Source organism: Labrus bergylta, chromosome 15 (assembly GCF_963930695.1).
Source record: "Labrus bergylta chromosome 15, fLabBer1.1, whole genome shotgun sequence".
Lineage (NCBI taxonomy): Eukaryota > Metazoa > Chordata > Actinopteri > Labriformes > Labridae > Labrus > Labrus bergylta.
In genome coordinates, this window is record NC_089209.1 from 13668687 (window position 1) to 13687121 (window position 18435).

The 18435-nt window shown below is 38.3% G+C and overlaps 1 protein-coding gene across 1 annotated transcript in view; it reads left to right on the forward strand.

Annotated features, from left to right (window-relative positions):
- The window catches only part of LOC109994170 (potassium channel subfamily K member 2), a 33962-nt gene extending 27422 nt beyond the window's left edge, over positions 1-6540 (forward strand). Inside the window, exon 7 of the mRNA XM_020647374.2 lies at positions 2528-6540. Coding sequence (XP_020503030.1) covers positions 2528-2884 — 357 coding nt within the window. The 3' untranslated portion in view covers positions 2885-6540. The remainder of the gene's footprint in view (positions 1-2527) is intronic.
- The last annotated feature ends 11895 nt before the right edge of the window (positions 6541-18435 follow it).

The window sequence follows — 18435 nt, forward strand, 5'->3', positions numbered from 1 at the left end:
ACGCACTTCAAAGCATAAACCAGACACATGCAGGTCTTATTTCTTTATTCCATACAAAATAAAAAAAAGGGAGACTAGTCTGCAGTGGGAATCCTCACACAGGCTTAATTAGGAGAGAAGCAGAAGAGGCTGTGAGCTCTACAGAGAAATACATTAGTGAGAGAGGATGTTTCTGTGCAAGGTTGGGGGTTTGGAGGGAAGGGGGCGAGGATGATCAGGCAGAGAAAGTGGGAGAAAGGAGGAGAAATCACGCACTGAAGTGTTTGTGCTCTGGTGTGTGTTGCCAAGTGTGAGCACACATACAGGCACACACCATAAATTTGAACGTATGCGTTCAGAAGTCCGCTTTCAACAAGCACACCTCAGAGTGTAATGAATTATGAAACAGCAGGGAAAGAAAGGCCTTATGTATTATGAAGGCAGGATCAATGAAGTGTGTGCTCTGTTCCAGTGCATTGCCTCTCAGGGGACATAAACATACAGAGTTTTTTTCACCACATACTATATAGTCTCCTGAAAACTAGCCTGAGACTCCTGCAGTACAGTTTAGCAGAAAGCATGTCTGCATCTCCTCATCTGTGCAACATTCAACTAACGCTAGCATTGACTGTGAAGCATAAACTAGAACTTTGACACAAACCTTTGTTAGTACTTTTGCATAAATTGTTTTTGCATTATTTGCATTCTCTCTAACCCTATAGCCAGTTGTCTTGTAATGAAACTGAAAGTAGCAAAGCCTCTAAATACTGAGGTCACATATTATACAAAATACATTTTCCATGTTTAGTTTCTTTTTTACGTTTATTCTACTTTTTAGGAAATGTGTGCTAAAATAAGCCTATTGGAGATTTTCCTATTGTGACATCACAAAGGGCAGTAACCCCTCCCCCATGGATGACACTCCCACAGCTAGGTGTTTGTTCTGCCTTCTGAGTCTGCCTTCTCACCGTAAACAATTGGTCATTGTGCAAGAAAGACCAAGCTACCCAAGACCTTTCAGAGATGGGCGTGGTCAGACACAGCTCATTTGCATTTAAAGGTACAGACAAAGAAACTGCCTGTTCTGAGCAGGGCTGAAATAGAGGGGTTTATAGACATGATAAAACACAGGATCAGAGGGGATTTTTGAAATGAAACTTCACATACATGTTTCGTGGAGCTCTGAGACTTATTTAAACTGGTTGAAAAGGAGGATAATAAGTGACCTTAAGTTATTAATTTAAAAAAAATTAGGCATAAGCCCTACTCTATCTGCTTACATGCAAAGCGTTAGATTAGAAGACTTACACCTCCCCCTTATATGTCAGGTAAATATATTTTCAAAGCAGCTTGTTGGCATAGCTAAGCAGAAAGAAAGGAAAAAGGTTAAGAGCTGGCATAGCTTTGTAAAAATAAAAATAAAGGCTGCCACACCGAAACATTGTTTTATTTTGTACAAAACATAATAACACAGCATGTGTTTTTACAGGAAGAAGTTACCTGATATCTCTGTCAGTTGAAATTTGTTACAGCTCAAATACATGAAATATAATGTGTTTGTTATTAATCCTATAAGTGGAGCTTGTAGGCAGATGTAATTGCCTACAGACAAAGAATTAGCTTAGAACAAAGCTTTTTGCCCTCTTTCTCACCTTTTTTGCTAAGCTAAGCTAACATACTAAAAGCATAGGTTTCTCCGTAATGGACAGATACAAGAATTGTATAAATGTTGTCATGTTTTCCTTCCCAACAAGGCATTTTGTTTATGTCCTAAAAAGTGAAACTATTTGTGAGGAACCATTGTTAATGAACTGTAAATTGAAAATGATACATTTCAGGTAACAGCAACAGCTGTACCTCAACACATTTTGTCCAAAAATATTAACCAGTTAGGGCTTCTCATTAAATATTTCTTCCTACTCCACGTCTACAGCGACGACACTCAATGACAAATGAACATTAACTGAAAATAAAAGATGTAGGTTACAGGCATTGCTAATTGGATAGCATCCAATTCATGTGACAGAACGCTTCAGGCAAGAGCATTTGAACAGTAGTCTGAATAGAGAAATAGATGTGGCATTCACAAGCCTGAACTCCATTAATTATTGGTGTGCTTTTCACATTAACATGGTCCAAGCTATTAACCTATTCAGTCAGACATCAAGGACTACCGTATTACATTCACAGTTGGACATAGGGCTTTCGTATGATAGGTCATAAATAAAGAGTTACAAACGTACAAATAAATTCCTGCACTACTGTCTCATTTCTAGTTCCTTGAGTCTGCAAAGCCATGAAATAAAGTCAGTTCAGGGCTTTAGTAACACATGAGGTTGGGAACAGTAAAGGATGAGGTTTAAATATCGACCTGTTGTCATGTTACCCAGGAAAACATTTCCGGCTTAAATTCAGGAAGCAAATGTTTCTTTGAAAGTTGCATCGGAGCATGCTAACCAGATAACACTGGGTAACAGATGTTGATGTAAAGGGGGGACATGCTGTGCTTAAACACCTGCAGACATCAATCTTCACTCTTTCTCTGCAGGTTGGAGAGTTTCGAGCTCACGCGGCTGAGTGGACAGCAAATGTCTCAGCTGAGTTTAAAGAGACCCGGCGGCGACTCAGCGTTGACATCTATGACAAGTTCCAGCGTGCTGCATCCATCAAGCGCAAGCTGTCGTCCGAGCTGGGCATTAATGCATCCATCAATCAAGAAATGACCCCTGGCAAGAGGGCGCTGTCAGCCAACCTGTACGAGGACAGAGAAGCTTACACCAGCCTGACTCTCTCTCTCAGTCCCATCACTGGGGGGCTGGCCAGGAACGGCAGCCTTTACCTGAACGGCCTCAGCCCTGACTACGCTGACCGGCGGGAAGTTGTAGTCATCGAAAACCTAAAATGAGCATCAGCATTAAAGAGAGACTTACTCATCTGACTGGAGCAATCTGATAGCAGACAGAGATCACCATCACAAACACTTTTGTGCTTTTATAAGGTGCATCAGTGTTAAGGAGGCCTTGCGCAGCCATGAAGAGGAGTCTGTCAAATTATTGAAAACCTTGAGTGACTAATACACAAATCAATAGTCAAACTCCAATTCCACAGGGGTGTCTAGGACTACCTTCAAAACCTCCGGTGTTTGACAGCCCCCTAGTTCCAGTCATATTGTAAAGGAGTCTGACTTCTTTACATAATTTCAGCACCAACACAATCTACAGCTTTGCTCACGATTGGACTAAATCAGAAGCCTGCTGCAGACTGAAACATGATTGTATTGGAGGACTGTGTAAAAAAAAAAACTCTTTTAAAATATAAAAGCCCATATTGAGCTTTCAACACAGCGAACGTCTTCTAAAATGCTGACAAACAGTCCTGTGAACACAGAGAAATAAATGCATTCATAAAACCTAGAAAGCAATAGATGTGTCTGTGCTCATCTCTTGATAAATCAGAGGTCATGAAATCTGCATCAGATAAAAGGATCCTCTCGACTAAAAACACTCCCTAACCAACAGTGAACACTTGTTCTGGTCCTGTGCAAACACAAAGGAATGTGGCTCTTACTTTTCGTTTACACTTCTTCCAGTATGAATTTATATGCCTTGCATCCGCCTGTCAGACTGTCCTCACTAAGAGATGAATGTTGACATTTTTGTTCCCTCATGATTGACTTTTAGCTTTTCACCCTAAGGAATAATCCACTTGTGCCTTACTGGGAACCATACTGAACATGTGAGGATGGTGATGCATGAAAGACTAGGAAACGCTTCGTCTGTCCACTCATATGTTATATACGAGCACAGCACTAGTAAAGACATATATAAATAAATAGCAGGAGGCATCTCTGAAAAACACAGAAATTAATGGAGGGAGCATTTTTTTTTAAGTAGAGAGAGAGTGGAGAAAATGTTTCTTGAAATAACTTGGAAAATGTCATCTTTCTGTCTGCCAGTGAATCCATTAAGTACCAGTTTTTATGTGCTGAGATTGCTACATAAACCACACAGTGCCAGGCTCCTCCATTACACCCTATTCTCCTCATATACCAAAGTGATCTCTTTATTCTGCCTGGGAATCAGAAAGGTCCTCACTCTGATCAAAGGATCAGGAGAGCTGTTATTTCTGATTCTAATTCTGTTGATTTCTAAAAATTTAACTCTACTTTCATGTTTGGTCATGGTGGTGGAATATAGAGCTTGGTGTACTACGGCTGTCCTTTTCTATCCACTTTGAAATAAATGTTTTCAGGCATAGTAATGGTGTAATGAAAAGCTTTTGGGATGTAAAGCATCAAGAACTGTACCTTACTAGTTTATTAGTTTTTTGCGGGGGCCAATACTGAATGTACACCATTAATAACCTCTATTTACTGAAAATTACTGTAGTGACTAATTTATTCCATCTTTTTGAAGTCTGGGTATCATCACAGAGAAAGAAAAATATACAAATAAATGCCAAGTTGATTAAAGTCATGAAAACTGTAGAAATGTTGTTGTGGCACAGTTAATATCTCACTTTGATTCATAACACAGGAAACCCATCTGGGGTCACATTTTATTTTCAGAACATTTCTGAATTGAGGAGAATGGGTGCTTCTGATAAGAAGCTTATTTGAGGTTGTGATGTCTCCCAGCTGAATGGTTTGAATGATGTGTCTTATTGTCAGTGCTTTTATCCAGCAAGATATGCTGTTATATTCTCAATGCATTTTATAGTGCTATTTACAGCTTGTAGCATTGGAATACATATACAACACAGTGTGGCTTACGAGACAGTCAGTTCTAATTGTCTGCTATATCAAATGTCTTATTTATGTGTTTTTTATCAAGTATAAAAAATGTTTTCTTTTGAAATTAACCACTTTTCCCACAGATAAACACAAATGAACACCCGCTATAATTAATACCATGACTAAATGGCCAGTTGGTTGCACCCAGTCTTTATAAGCTCACATGTAGCCAATTTATAAGGTAAAAGACTATTTGGAGAGTTCTTCATCAGCAAAAATCCATTAGCTATTGAAGTGGCTGATAGCTGTTTTGACTGTTTCAAGGTGTAACACAATAGAATGGGAAGAACATTAGCTAGGATGTTAGCTAGAACGTGACATCAGCAAAAATTGTAGCTAGCATAAAATATTTGCCAGAAAATGTTGTACTGGCAATTATTCAAGCTAACATAAAATGTGACTCTGGCAACATACATTATGCAACATAACTTTGGTTAGAAAGTAAAGTTGTAGCTTACATTACTGTTAATGCTAATGAGTTATCCAATAAGATGTTTTAGCTTGAATGATCACAGGATGCTTTCCATATTCTCCACTATCCATTGTATTTTCTGTTGCTTATTAATCTAGAAGCAGTGAAATTCAAATAATTTGTCATGTTGTCTACACTTACTGTACATGACTTACAACATGGAACATAGCAGTAAGATCACTCAGCTGTCTTTTATATCAAAGGAATTACAGATGTGTCAAGACCTTAATTTTTTATTAGTCAATGTCGAGTGGGAAACTAGCAGGAGAGGCTTTTAAAACAAAGAATTAGCAGATTAAAAAAACATCTGGTTCATCCTAGTGTAGGTTATACATTTACTTTCTCCTTCTGTTGTGAATGTCCTGGATTTCTTGAGATCTTGATTTTAACATAAACACTGGTTTGTGCAGAGCTGCAGCTGTCCTTTGTTATCTCGTCAAAGAGGAGTCACAAATACATTTTGCACTTTCGAACATGTTTCAGTTTCTTGAAATACCATCATGGACTTCTTTTAGTGTTTCTAAAAAGCAATCAGCGACATCGAAAAACTTCCCTTTTGTTGTTGTGTCTTTCATTACACTAAAAGAATATTTCCCGGTACTTAAATGATTTGATGCCTGGGGGAAAAAAAACAGTCCAAGGCTGGGCGCAGCTGCTCAAAGTGAAGACCCTGAAAGTCCTCCTATTCATTCTTCCCAGGCGGCCGTGTGATTGACAACTACTGGGAGGCAATTTAAGAAGTGCTGTCAATTGAGTATTATGTAATATGTCAAGCCATGTATGACCACATGTGAGGATACGTGTACGTGATTGTGTTCAAAGTAAGTGTGGGTCTGTGTGTATGAGTGAATGTGTGAATGCTTGTGTGCATTTTGGTGTTTGAGGAAACTCATTTGCTTTCCACCCCCAGCTTTTTCACATGGCATCCTCTTCTTCTCCCAGGGTGACAAGTTTTTAATTAAGTCTGTGACTGCTTCAAAATCCCAGTTCAAGCATGTTGAATGTATCTATCCATTCATGACGGCAGAGATGAGCCTCATTATGAATGTAAGCACATGTTTCTCATTTTGATTTATGTATGCAAAGAAGTTAAATTAGCTCAGTGGGAATGCTGTGAAAACATTAAAGGCTTTTAAAAGTCTGAAGATGCCATAGAAACATGATTACGCACCAACTGTAGTCATAGTAACCCTAAAGTTCTATCAATCAATAAATCAATCAATAATGATCAGAAAGGTGGCTAACAGCATGATCATCTGTTTTGAGAAATTTTGAAATAAAAAATGTACATCCTTGACATTCAGATCTGTTTTTTAAAAACAGCAACTTTGGTTTAGATTTAATATTTTTCAATAATTTATCTATGGAAAACTTTTCCAATGACCCAACAAGACAGACAAAACTAATTGCTTATATAATATACAATTTAGATTCGGATGCACATTTTTTTTTTTTTAAATCTAAATGATTTCAACAAGTGTTGCATGCTACTTTTCTTCCACAGTGTTTATAGTTCAGATGTGTCTTTAAGAATTGCAGGCTTTGCTTTGATTTTAAAAACATTATGGAAAAATATGTGTTTCACTTTGTTAATATGTTTATGTACGTCAATAATCACAATGAAGTTTGCAAAAGGTTAAGAATTAAAATTATTTTACATGCAAAAAACAGATTTCCCTTTTTTTTGCCTCTAGACAAGACCAATATTTTTTTCTGGAAAAATGTTACTTCTTAAGAAAAAAATGGTTTGGGTGCATAGTTAGTCCCTATACTAAATCTGACTTCCCTTCTGTGGCACTCATCTCCCAGGGCATGGGTTCAAATGTAGATTTATTTCCACTATAAACCTGGTTTCACAATAGAAGAATGTTAAAGGGGCTACAATTTCCCAACTGGGCACTATCAAATGTCAATCAAACATGGGTAATGGGTATTTGTGAGGGACTATTTGCAGTTGCGGATAAAAAAACATGATTTTATTTTCCTTTTTTTTGCAGCAGGGTATCAGGGATTGATATTCAGATTCAGAGCCTAAATATCATGATATAAAATGATCATGAAAGCAAGTGCATCAATTTAATATTTTCTTTTTTAATTTATTAAAGTTAACAGTCCATGGCAAAGAAGACATTACAATACATAACATGCTTAATTTGCATATGCATTTTGTTGTTTGGTTTTTGTGTGAGATGGTTGACAATGCAAAACCTAAAGAACAGCCCATGTCTTATCCTCAAAGAGCTAAAAAAAAAAAAACTGTCAGAACATGTAGTCTAAAATATAGGAGAAAAATTAAACAATGTTTGATTTCTGGGGCAGCAGTAGCTCAGTCTGTAGGAACTTGGGTTGGGAACTGGGGGGTCACCAGTTCAAGCCCTGGTGCAGGCCAAGTATGGAAGTTGGTCTGGTAGCTGGAGAGGCACCAAATCCCCTCCCCACCACCAGCTCAGAAGTACCCACTGTGGGCAGCTCCGTCACTCTGACACCTCTCCCGTGCATGTCCATAGCATCCTGTTTGTGTCCATGTGTGTATATATTTCAGCCTATGTGTGTGTTGCATGACTACAGAGTGTAAAAACTGAAATTTCCCCTTGCAGGGATCAATAAAATTAAATCTTAATCTTTTGAATTGCACTAGAAAACTGCCTCCAAACACTGTAATGGTTATCATTTTGATTCTCTACAATGACTGTTATTTTTCCTGAAGAATAACACAGCTATTGTCCTAGATAAACAACCTGCATCCGGCTGCTCTGAGCAGCTCAATTATCAAGGATACAATGGCGTTTTAATTACAAGCACACAATGACAGACACCGGCGGGTTATGGACCAGCACTGACAAACTGATCTGAGTCATAAGTGGCAAAATGTTCTTCATGGATCACAAGCACAGCATGGCTTGAGAAAGCTGTCACTCTGCTTTCACACCTTCATGTCAATTTGTATTTCTCTGCCTAAGATGTTCAAGATTGTTCTGTTTCTTAGTAAAACAGGACAACTTTCCAACAGTGCATCACCTACTTTATTGTGACTCAATTACAATATTCCAGTATGCAATCTGCAACATGAAGCCTAAAATCAATTTATTCCGAGTCTGACTGATTTCCTTAATGTGAACTGACAGGTCACTTAACGAGGCCAAACAAAGAGTGACATTGCTCGTCACCTTGCAGCCTCTGCCCTGTCAGCACACGTACAGGACCATAAGCACATGCTCAGATGCTGCTTCACTCTGAGAGGAAGCCTTGACTCTGTGCCCTTCAAACAGGAGCCAGTATGATTCATTGCTGAGGTGCATCATACTGGCTTTATTTAGACAGAATAACAACAGATTTGAGCTCTTTGTGTGTACAGGGATGATGATGTTTACAATCTACAGCATGATAAAGCTGGGTCTGGTTTTGTGTCTAATTTTCATATAGGTTTGGTTGTGAGCAATCTAAAGATTAAGCAGGGAAGAGTCTGTATCTTCTTGCAAAAAAGGTTACCTCACACATACAGAAGAAGCAGAAACTTGGTTTGTGTGTCTTAATACAGCGTGTCTTTATTATCATAATTGGCCTGATGTCAATTGCTTCATCTTTCAATTTTTACATTCAGCTAAGGACTGCTGTGATGAGGTTTTGTTGCTTTAGACGAAGACGATTGAACAAAAATAGAGCATTGGTTCTTGTCTTGTTGTGACAGCCATGGACTGTTGTGTAAGCATGTTAAACCCAGCAACCTTATTGACAACCTCACTGTTGATACATAAGAAAAACAGGGCCATCTGGGGTTCTTTGTGATTCAATCAATCAACACAAATATCTGTCTTCTTAAAAAAAAGACCCTAAAAGGAACATCCTGAAAAAACTATTTTGAACTTTTGTTAATGAGATCAGATAGATCATATGACTTAAAGATTGAAACCACTCCTTTGTCTGTGCTATGCTGTTAGAGGCAGGAGACAGTTGGCTTGGCTTAGCATAAACACTGCGAGCAGGAGAGAACAGCTCGCTCCGCTCTATCCAAAGTTAAACAGGACTATAGAAGTCGATTATGACATGTTAACTGTCCTTTGAACTGTCCTAGTTGAGCTTTTTGCTAAAAGTGTCAGCGTGGTCCCTTTATGAAATTAATGCTGATGCAACCAGTTTAGATTCCAAGTGTCTTGTCCAGCTCCAAGATTGACCCCAGAGAAAAAAGACCAAGGGATAAAATAAATAATAATATATCAACCTGGTCATCTGGGGACCATGAGTTTTTGTACAAAACTTAATACCCATATAATCAAGAAGCTTTTTTTTAGTCTTGACATAAATAAATGGATTGAATGATCAAGTGACCAGCATTGTCTTTTTAAAATAGGTCTTTGTTATTTGTAGTCCTACAAATAAAACATCTCATTGTTTGACATGTTCAAACTAAACCATGGATGAGATTTTTTAAATCTAAATTTACGTCTAGATTAAACTAACAGACTTTGGACCAAGCCAGGTAAACTGTTTAACACTGTTTCTGACGCTTATTAAAACTAGCATATTGCTCTAAATGTTCAATAAAGTGCTGGTGTTATAATACAAATAATAACCACTGACGCTGTAAGATGGTTCCTCTAATCCACACTTATAAAGGAAAACCTGTATTTAAAAAGGTAAGAGCCCATTATTATAGTGACCTTTAAAATCAGATAATCACAAGAACCGAGTCCAAAAGTCAACCTGAAAATAGAGACCAACTCTTTAATCCAAAGGGGAACGATTTGAACTCAGACCTTTCTCTGAATATAACAGCGTTCCCCTGTCATATCAAGCCCGCTGCAGAAAGGATATCCTCTCACGCTGAGAGGATGAAGGACATCCTGACCTTTACCGCTGCAATACTCCTTGGGGAGAATAAATATGTATGGTTTGACAAAGTGTCCTTAATACATAATGACATACATTAATTCACAGTTTCTCATTGATTTGTTCTTCAACTCTGTGCTGTGCAGCAGCAAGTCTATGCCTGGGGCTTTGAATCTGACTCCCCATTTACGATTTGACAGAATTTCACATTGCTTGAATTTTTTGGGGAAACTTGCAGTTATTATTTTCTGCTTGTCTATCTCTCTAAAATTAACACGGTCCCTCAAGTCACATAGGTTATGTTTTTGTTTTTGTCTATTTCCATTGCACTATTGTCATTTCCTGTTTTATTTTGTACTTACTCTTGTGTCTGTCTTCCAAATCCTGCTCCTCCTGTTTTCCCGCCTCGTGCTCCTCTGCCCTGATTGTGCTCACTTTTCTGTGTATTGATTACAGTCATGTGCTCCTCGGATGGTCCCAGTTTCCGAGTTGGGAAGTCGTTTTTCCGACTTCAGTGTGTTAACATGCTTTCAATTCGGGAAAATCAGAATGTTGTAACAACAACAACAAACTAACAAAGTGGATGCTACGAAGAAATGTCACTGGAATTTCACTGTTATAAGTTGTGTTTGAGCAAAAAGCTCATGTGCAATACGTGACTTTATAATTGGTATCTTAATGTTAACAAAACATATCTCCCCCCATGTGATGACAGCATGATGTAAAGTCAGCAAGTCGTGTCCTTATTTTTGTTCCTTAGTTTCCAAATTGTTGTTCCAAATTGAGCAGTCGTTCATGTGCATTTTCCAACTCTGAAACTGGTTTTCCGATGTGTCCCACACCACATGAATGCAGAGTCAGTAACCCCTGTGTCCCCCCCCTCATATTGACAGTTCATTGTTTTTCAATTCATTTTCCCTCGTGTCTCCTCATTCCTTCCTTTTCTACTTGTGAGTTTCCTAGTGTTTTTTCACCATTGTTTTCCTAGCTGGATTGAACCCACCTGGACTGTGTATTAAAACTCTGCTTTGTATTATTGAACTCTGCCTTGTGTGAGTCTTCACTGTTGGGTCCATGTTGGTGTTTTATCTGCCTCTGTTAAAAATATTCTGAAGGAGAAGTCTGTCCTTTTGCCATCTATAAGCATTTCTCTGAAGTGCTCTTGACCAGTCTTAGGCTCTGGTTTGACTTAAAGGCTTTTAATGCGATTTTTTGATCCAGCAGATGTTGCCCTTGAGCACCAGCATGAAACTAAAAAACAACACGTGCTGCATTGTTGTGTTAGCATGCTAATGCTAGCGATCTTTATTATGCTCGTATCTTCACACTGCATGTAAATTTACCTGAAATGACCGTGATCTAGAAACGATTACCTGACATTCAATTAATCAGCGAGTACAGTATGTTATTCTTCTTTTCTCTAGTCCCTCAATTAAACAACTTTTATACGCGAGGGGATGAGCCAGCCGGCCGTCCTGGCGATGTAAACAAAGTGAAGATAGGACTTGGAAAACTTGGAAAGCATCACAGACAGTGGGACTCGGGTGTTACACTCATTGTAGACAGTCATGACTCACAGAGTTATATTCAGAGGATATACTTGATTTCTATTACATTTAAGTGTGAAAAATCGCATATAAAGCCTTTAAAGTGTAGGAAATTGCTAAGAAATTGGTCGCAAATTGAAAGAAACTGAATTGATGTGAGTTCATAAGTACAATGCTAACCAACAAAAGTCAGTTGAGATTGTTTGGCTGAAATATGTCAAATAGTAAAGACTGTATAAATATATTAAAATGTAAAATTAGAGGTATAATACATGGTTTTATGACAACGTAGTCAGAAACCTTCTCTGTATTATATTTAGAGACAAAAGTAGGGTGATTTCAAGCTGTGACAAAGTCCTCCTCCTCCTCTTTTCTTGGACCAAATAGGAAACTAATCAACAAGATTATGAATATGTGTTATTAAGCAGCTAAAAACTCAAATATTTCCACTGAAGAGTCGGTAGAACTGAGCTTCAGAAGAGTTAGTTGCAGACTTAAATTCCCCAGGTTGCAAGAAAAATTAATCCCAATAACACTTCTCTTCATACTGTAAAAAAATTGGGCTTTCTCACATGGACTTAACTTATAGGCTGAGACTATTTTTAATTTAGCTTTTAGTTGATATTTTAAAAGATGAGTTAGGGGTTTTGATTTACTTTATAATCCAAAAATGGCAAAAGCTATTTTTTTTTTTGGAACCTTGCTGTTCATCTTTGATTTTCAAGAAAAGTCCCCACTCATCAAGTCACAACCAATCAGAGCAGGTAAAATGTCCAACATCAAATTCAAATGGCTTCCAGTTCAAATTAATACACTGGCATTGCATCATTTAGTAGCCAACACATACGTAAATGTGATCAACATCCCACATTATAACTGGCAAAACAGTAGATTGGATTTGTTCCTCGTAAGCTGCAGCCGTCATGCTTACCAAAATTCCTTAATGGTGCTTAAACTTTCCCCATATTAGATGGTGACAAGTCACATATTATTTTTCTGTTCTGAACCAGGCTAGACGGAAATTTGTCTTAATATGAGGGGGTGAGTTGGATCATCCGGAGCAAATAAAACATGAGCTGAGATTTTTCTGGGTCACAGCTACAAGTACAGAATTTCCTCTACCTCCATCAGCAGTGTTTGGTCTGTCTTAGCAGAGAACTGCTACGATGAGTCAGCGAGTCACTGTTATCAGTAAAGTTGTCACTGATTTCTTTTAAATCCATTTCACCTTCCACATCCGCAGACGTCTGCGAGTTGAACGGATGTCTTTTCTATGAAAGGTGTAGTATTAAGGCCCGGGTGCACCAGAAGAATCTGTCTGAGAATAACCCCCTTAATCTTTCTGTCCCTCTATTTCTGACACCAGTCTGGAAGCTCTTACTCATTGGTTGTCACCTTATCATTTATAAAAGACAAATATAGAAAAACGTCATTACAGATTTGGGCACGTCAGATTGATTCAATACGAAAGATTCATTTTCAAAACTGGGGGAAATATTTTCTTTTCTTTTTTTAGACACCATGCTACCAAAGACAACTCAAGTGTAAAAAACAACAACATGACAGTCCATTTCTGCTGTTGTGCGTAATCACAGCAGTTTTATTTCAGTTTCCTCCCCAAACCCCAAAGATATGGAAACTCAGAATTGACCACAGGCGTAAATATTCTGAAAAAGGCTGCAGCTTCACTGAACTCTGAAGCTGATTATAAACAACAGAAAACAGATTTAGAAAACAAAATACATCTCTGGGGTTCAATATTAAATGTTTCATTTGAAATATTGGCTTGACTGCTCTCCTGGCAACCTCACAGTCATGACAGAACGTGCTCCAGCTGCTCTGCAAAGTGTTAATTATGGAGAGGTTGGTTAACGTATTTCAAATCTTTGAGCAGAGCAACACTTTCCATTTTCGGTCAGGCATGCAGACTACCTTTTTTTAAATTACACTGAGCTAGGAGAATTGTCCATTTGATGGACAAACATGAGTGTGGTGTCCATCCTGCGCTCTCACTTTTGCTCAGAAAATGAACGATATATGTCCTGAAATGTTAATCAATACCTCCAGAATGTAGCCAGAGCGAGGATGTTAGCCCAGCTTAATTACAAGAATGCGATGAAATATGAAGCTATTTTATGAAGCGATTTTATTCAAAGTGAAAATTATTTGTAAAAATAAAAATTATCAAGCAGATTTTTACATTTGTCTTGGTGCACATATCAAACCTACCAGATTTATTTTCTTAATTAAAGAGCTGGACAAGGTGGCATTTTTAAATAATTTCAGTCAATGTTCTAGTCCTTTTACACTCTTTGTAACTTCTTGCCTCAGGTTCAGTATTTAATGTACAGTCATGGGAACAGTGAATATATTTTCATCTCAGTTTTCAAACTACTTATGCAAATGTTTGTTAAACGAGCTGTGGTTTAAAGCATAAAGCGTGTATGACAAATAATGTGAAGTAAGTGTTCATCTAGAAGCAGTCGTTAACTGTAATTACACATGTGCTTTCCTGGGTTGACAATGACATAATCACAGTTTGGTTATGTTGTACTGCTTCTCACCTTTGCCAGTGATGTGCAAGTGTTCTTTAAGGGTTGGCAATTGAAGGACCTACCATATCCTGTTCTGTTCCTGTTATTTCATTTACAGTGCAGCTGATCTGAGGTACCTCAGAGACACAAATCAGAGATATGAACCATTTACTACACCTCCTAGGCCCCTGTATGAATTATAGCCTAACAGTTTGTGCTAAGAATATAGAAATGAGACATTTGAAGAGCTTGCAAGTACGGCCATTCCAGAGGGATTCAAATGCTTTCATGCACAAGAGAAACCAATCACTGAGGCCAAATGTGGGAGCAGCTTTAAATCTGTCTATGAAAATGAAAATTCATGCACGACCAAACTCCTGTAGCATCGATTGCTGTGCAAAAAGCTTTTGCCTGTTGGGAAATTTGATATAACTTTTGGCCTGTTGGGACACAACAGCAAGCAAAACTAGGATTATACACACAATAAGCCAGCAATCCCAAAGTTTGTGTAGTTCTGGAAAAAAATAAGAGAAAAACTAATTTCACTATTGCCTGCATGCTGCATTTGTATGTATGTCTCTATGCTTTAGAGAAGGGAGGTGAAGGTGAAGTTAAATTATATCCATTTTTTCAACATCTGGAAAATTGTAGTCATCGGTCGTCTGTCATTGTGAATGACTTTCAGAGAGAGAGGAAAGAAAGTCGATCAACAAACAAACTGAAGCAGAAAACATACATCAAGAACCAACTCAACCATCACCTGAAAGCATAAAGAGCCATTTTATTCAAAAGACACCAACACAATCCTTTAGAAAGCTGTAGATTTTTATTCAAGACTGAAATTAATTCAAGACTGAGACTTCCTGAATTAAATCTCTGCTTTAGGCTAATTACTGTTACACTATGATTACTGGAAGGAATCCCAAGCACGTTGTTGGTTAAGACCTAAAACACTAAATGATGTTTATGCTGCAGGCAGTAACGCTGTGCATACACAAACAGCTACAGCCACTATCATAAATTACAGGTAGCAGAGCAGATATATTACAGCATATCTTTATGGAAGTATAACTCTGTTTCCCCTTTGAGACCAGTGTGGATATAAACACATATTCAATTGATAATGAGTGAATAAATAAAGCCAGCACGTTAGCAAGTTGCATTATTCAAAGCTGGTTACACACTAGACGATTTTGGCCCATGGTGGGGATTGGGGGGGATTGGGGGGGATTGGGGGGGGGGGGGGGGGGGGGATCAATTCACAGCTTCTCCCAACAGATTTGTCCAAATTACCTAAAGTGTGTTGTGTCACTACAATTACTTCACTGCTCCCCATTGAGTCGGTTCTGGAATCATAAATATCAAACAGGTGCCTCCAACTGAATACCTACAACAGCCAATGAGAGCGTTCAGACTTGCAAGCGTCACCAACCAGATGTTGCATACTTTGACAACATTGACAACTCACCCTCAGCTTGCGCTGCAAATTAAATAAAGCCGGACATACTCCATCTTCTCAGTCAGGTTAACCTTCATATTGTTTTTCTCGTTTTTTGCTTTTTACTACAAAACAGAACACACAGCAAGAGAGCAGCTTACAACATCGATCGTCCTCCATATTTGTTTTTTTCGCCTGAAGTCACGTTTGATCGCATGAGCTTCTGTGAGATCTTGTGTCTACAAACTGCAGGTGTGTGGTCCCCGGGTCTTGTTGTCTAGTGTGCGTTTGAAGATTTTAATGAATTGGTTGAAACTGTTCTTATGTCTGTGGTCTTCCATGTTTTTAAAATCTGTAAAGATTTGAAAATAGTTTGGTGTAGCCAGCTTAAGTCACACTCAGGCCCACTGCAATAGTTTGGGGAAAAAAGAAGTCAATATCTGTGACAAGAAACATGAAGGATATCTCAAAGGAAACCTCACACATGAACAAGATGAAATATGACATGATGACAGTCTCTGTAAGTCTTGTGGCCTCTTTGTAAACAGGAATGTATCTTGTCAAAGCACATGAGGAAAGTAAGTACCAAGCAGGAGACACATCGAGATATAGTTTCAATCCTTTTTCTTTTATTTGAGGTCTTTCCTTTACATACACTCCTAAACTTTGTCAATACTTCACATGTAAATACAGGTGAATATGCGAATATGAATAGCAATTTTGAGAGTGACGGTTTGGTGTAAGTGGTGTGTCTTTTTCTGTGGATTGGTTTTCTCTTTTCCATTGAAATTTGCGCTGATTTAGTTTTTATATAAACTATTGTCAACAGACTGTATAGTCATGTGAAACGGGTCACATCTTCAACATGAACATGGAACTTCATTTGCCTGCGTGGTGCTCAGAAACAACATGAAGCTAGTGTAATGATAATATAGTTATGTGCTTAATGTACTGAATAGTCAACTGCCTGCCTTCAATGAAGGATTCCTTATTGAAGGAGAACGGGTTCTGTTAAGTGTTACAGGTGCAAACAAAGGATGAATGTATTTCTATTCTGCCTTATCTTGGGTTGTTAGCAGTGTAGATGTCAGCACATAACCTGAGACCACAAAGCCCAACACGACTGGAGAGGTGAGAAAAGTGGCTACCTCGCACATACAGAGGGAGCAGAATTGTTTTGTGACTGTGTGTGTGTGTGTGTGTGTATGATATCCTCTACCGACTCTCTAACTTTACAGTGTTGTTATGAATTGGTCTCATAATGGGTTTTTTTTCCATGTCTCCATGTATTTGCTTTAGAAAATAATCCCTTCAAGGAACACTTTGAAGAATATCGTGCACACTTTCTAACATGAGAACATATAGATAAGACTGATCCCACTCAAACACATGGGCTAAATTGCTGCTAGAGGTACAGGACAATTAGCTTAGTTTAAACACTGGAATCAGAACAAACAACAAGCTCAACAGAGGGGTTAAAGCAATTTATCGCTATTTTTCCTTATCTTTTGTTGTTTTCAGGGAAGTTATTTAACACAGCGGCCCCTAGCTGAACCCAGGGACTACAATCTAACATCCCTGTAAAGATAGAGGATGTATTTTGCAGCAATCGTGTCCTGCATAATCTAAATTAAGATTTCGGTGTTGATTGAAGGGGTTAAATAAGATTACACATATGCTGTTAGGCTCCTTACTGACATTCATTTGCACCGTAATCACACATACATACAACGGGTAATGGCCCATAGCTGAAGCAATATGCTAATATCCAAGCACATGTGTGAAATGCAGCTCAGACGCTTATGTTGAATATCGGGTTCCCTGCAGTCTGAGGTTATAAAATGTAAATCCACATGCAGGCAATATGATGCAGAGCTGAGCATGTAAGAAACATGGACATGATTTGGTGCAAGATTTAGAATAAAAACTGACAAAAATAGACAGAAGGTGACCCTGAAAGATTGTTCAGAAGATTGTAGGCTTTCGCACAGAATGATGCAAAAGAGAGAAACGTTCAGCAATAAAACCACCAAATGTGAGGAGACTTGAAAACGATTTATCAGGACTGACTTCCACAGCCACCCTGTGAAAATAGTCAAACATTAAAGAGCAGGCCAAGCTGGTAACACTCAGCAGAGCTTATGAAGGCTGAACACAGGTGTAACCAATAATGAATGAACACAGGTGTTAACACTGTTCTGATTAGCTTAGATTAAGACTGAATAGTAAAGACGGCTGAACCCGAATGAACAGCTGGTAGTGAATAAATAAGAAAAGAGACAGAACAGTGATCTGCTGCCTGAGACACAAATGATCTGCTCCCCCTGATGTCCAAAGAAACCTCAGGCTATCAAGCCTCTCACACTGAGCTCAGCAGGATTCATCACAAAGAGAGTGAGAAAGTCCTGGAGTGATTTACAGAGAGAAGTCAGGGGAGCAGAGCCTGACTGGATAAAATTGTATGATTGTGTTTGAATCTAGTCTGGGAAAAATCTTCACTGTCAGTACTGTTAGGTTACATTGGAATGTGATGTTTACTCTACAACAGGGGATTGTCACCAGGTTTTCTGAATGTTTTGTTAGAATAAGCTTTGGGCTACATTTGGATGGAAACATATAATATAGGAATTTTCAGATAACACATAAATACTCTGTGGTCCTGTTTTCCAATATTCTCAAGTATTCCAGAGAATATTTGAAATTCTGTGGAAAATGTATTCATGCTGAGCTGTTCTTATGCTACGCACAAATTTAATCTATTAAATCCATGAAAACACCTAAATCAATCAATCAAAGAGCCTTTATTTATATTAGAGAGATCCTTGAGGGGGAACGCTCATTTACAA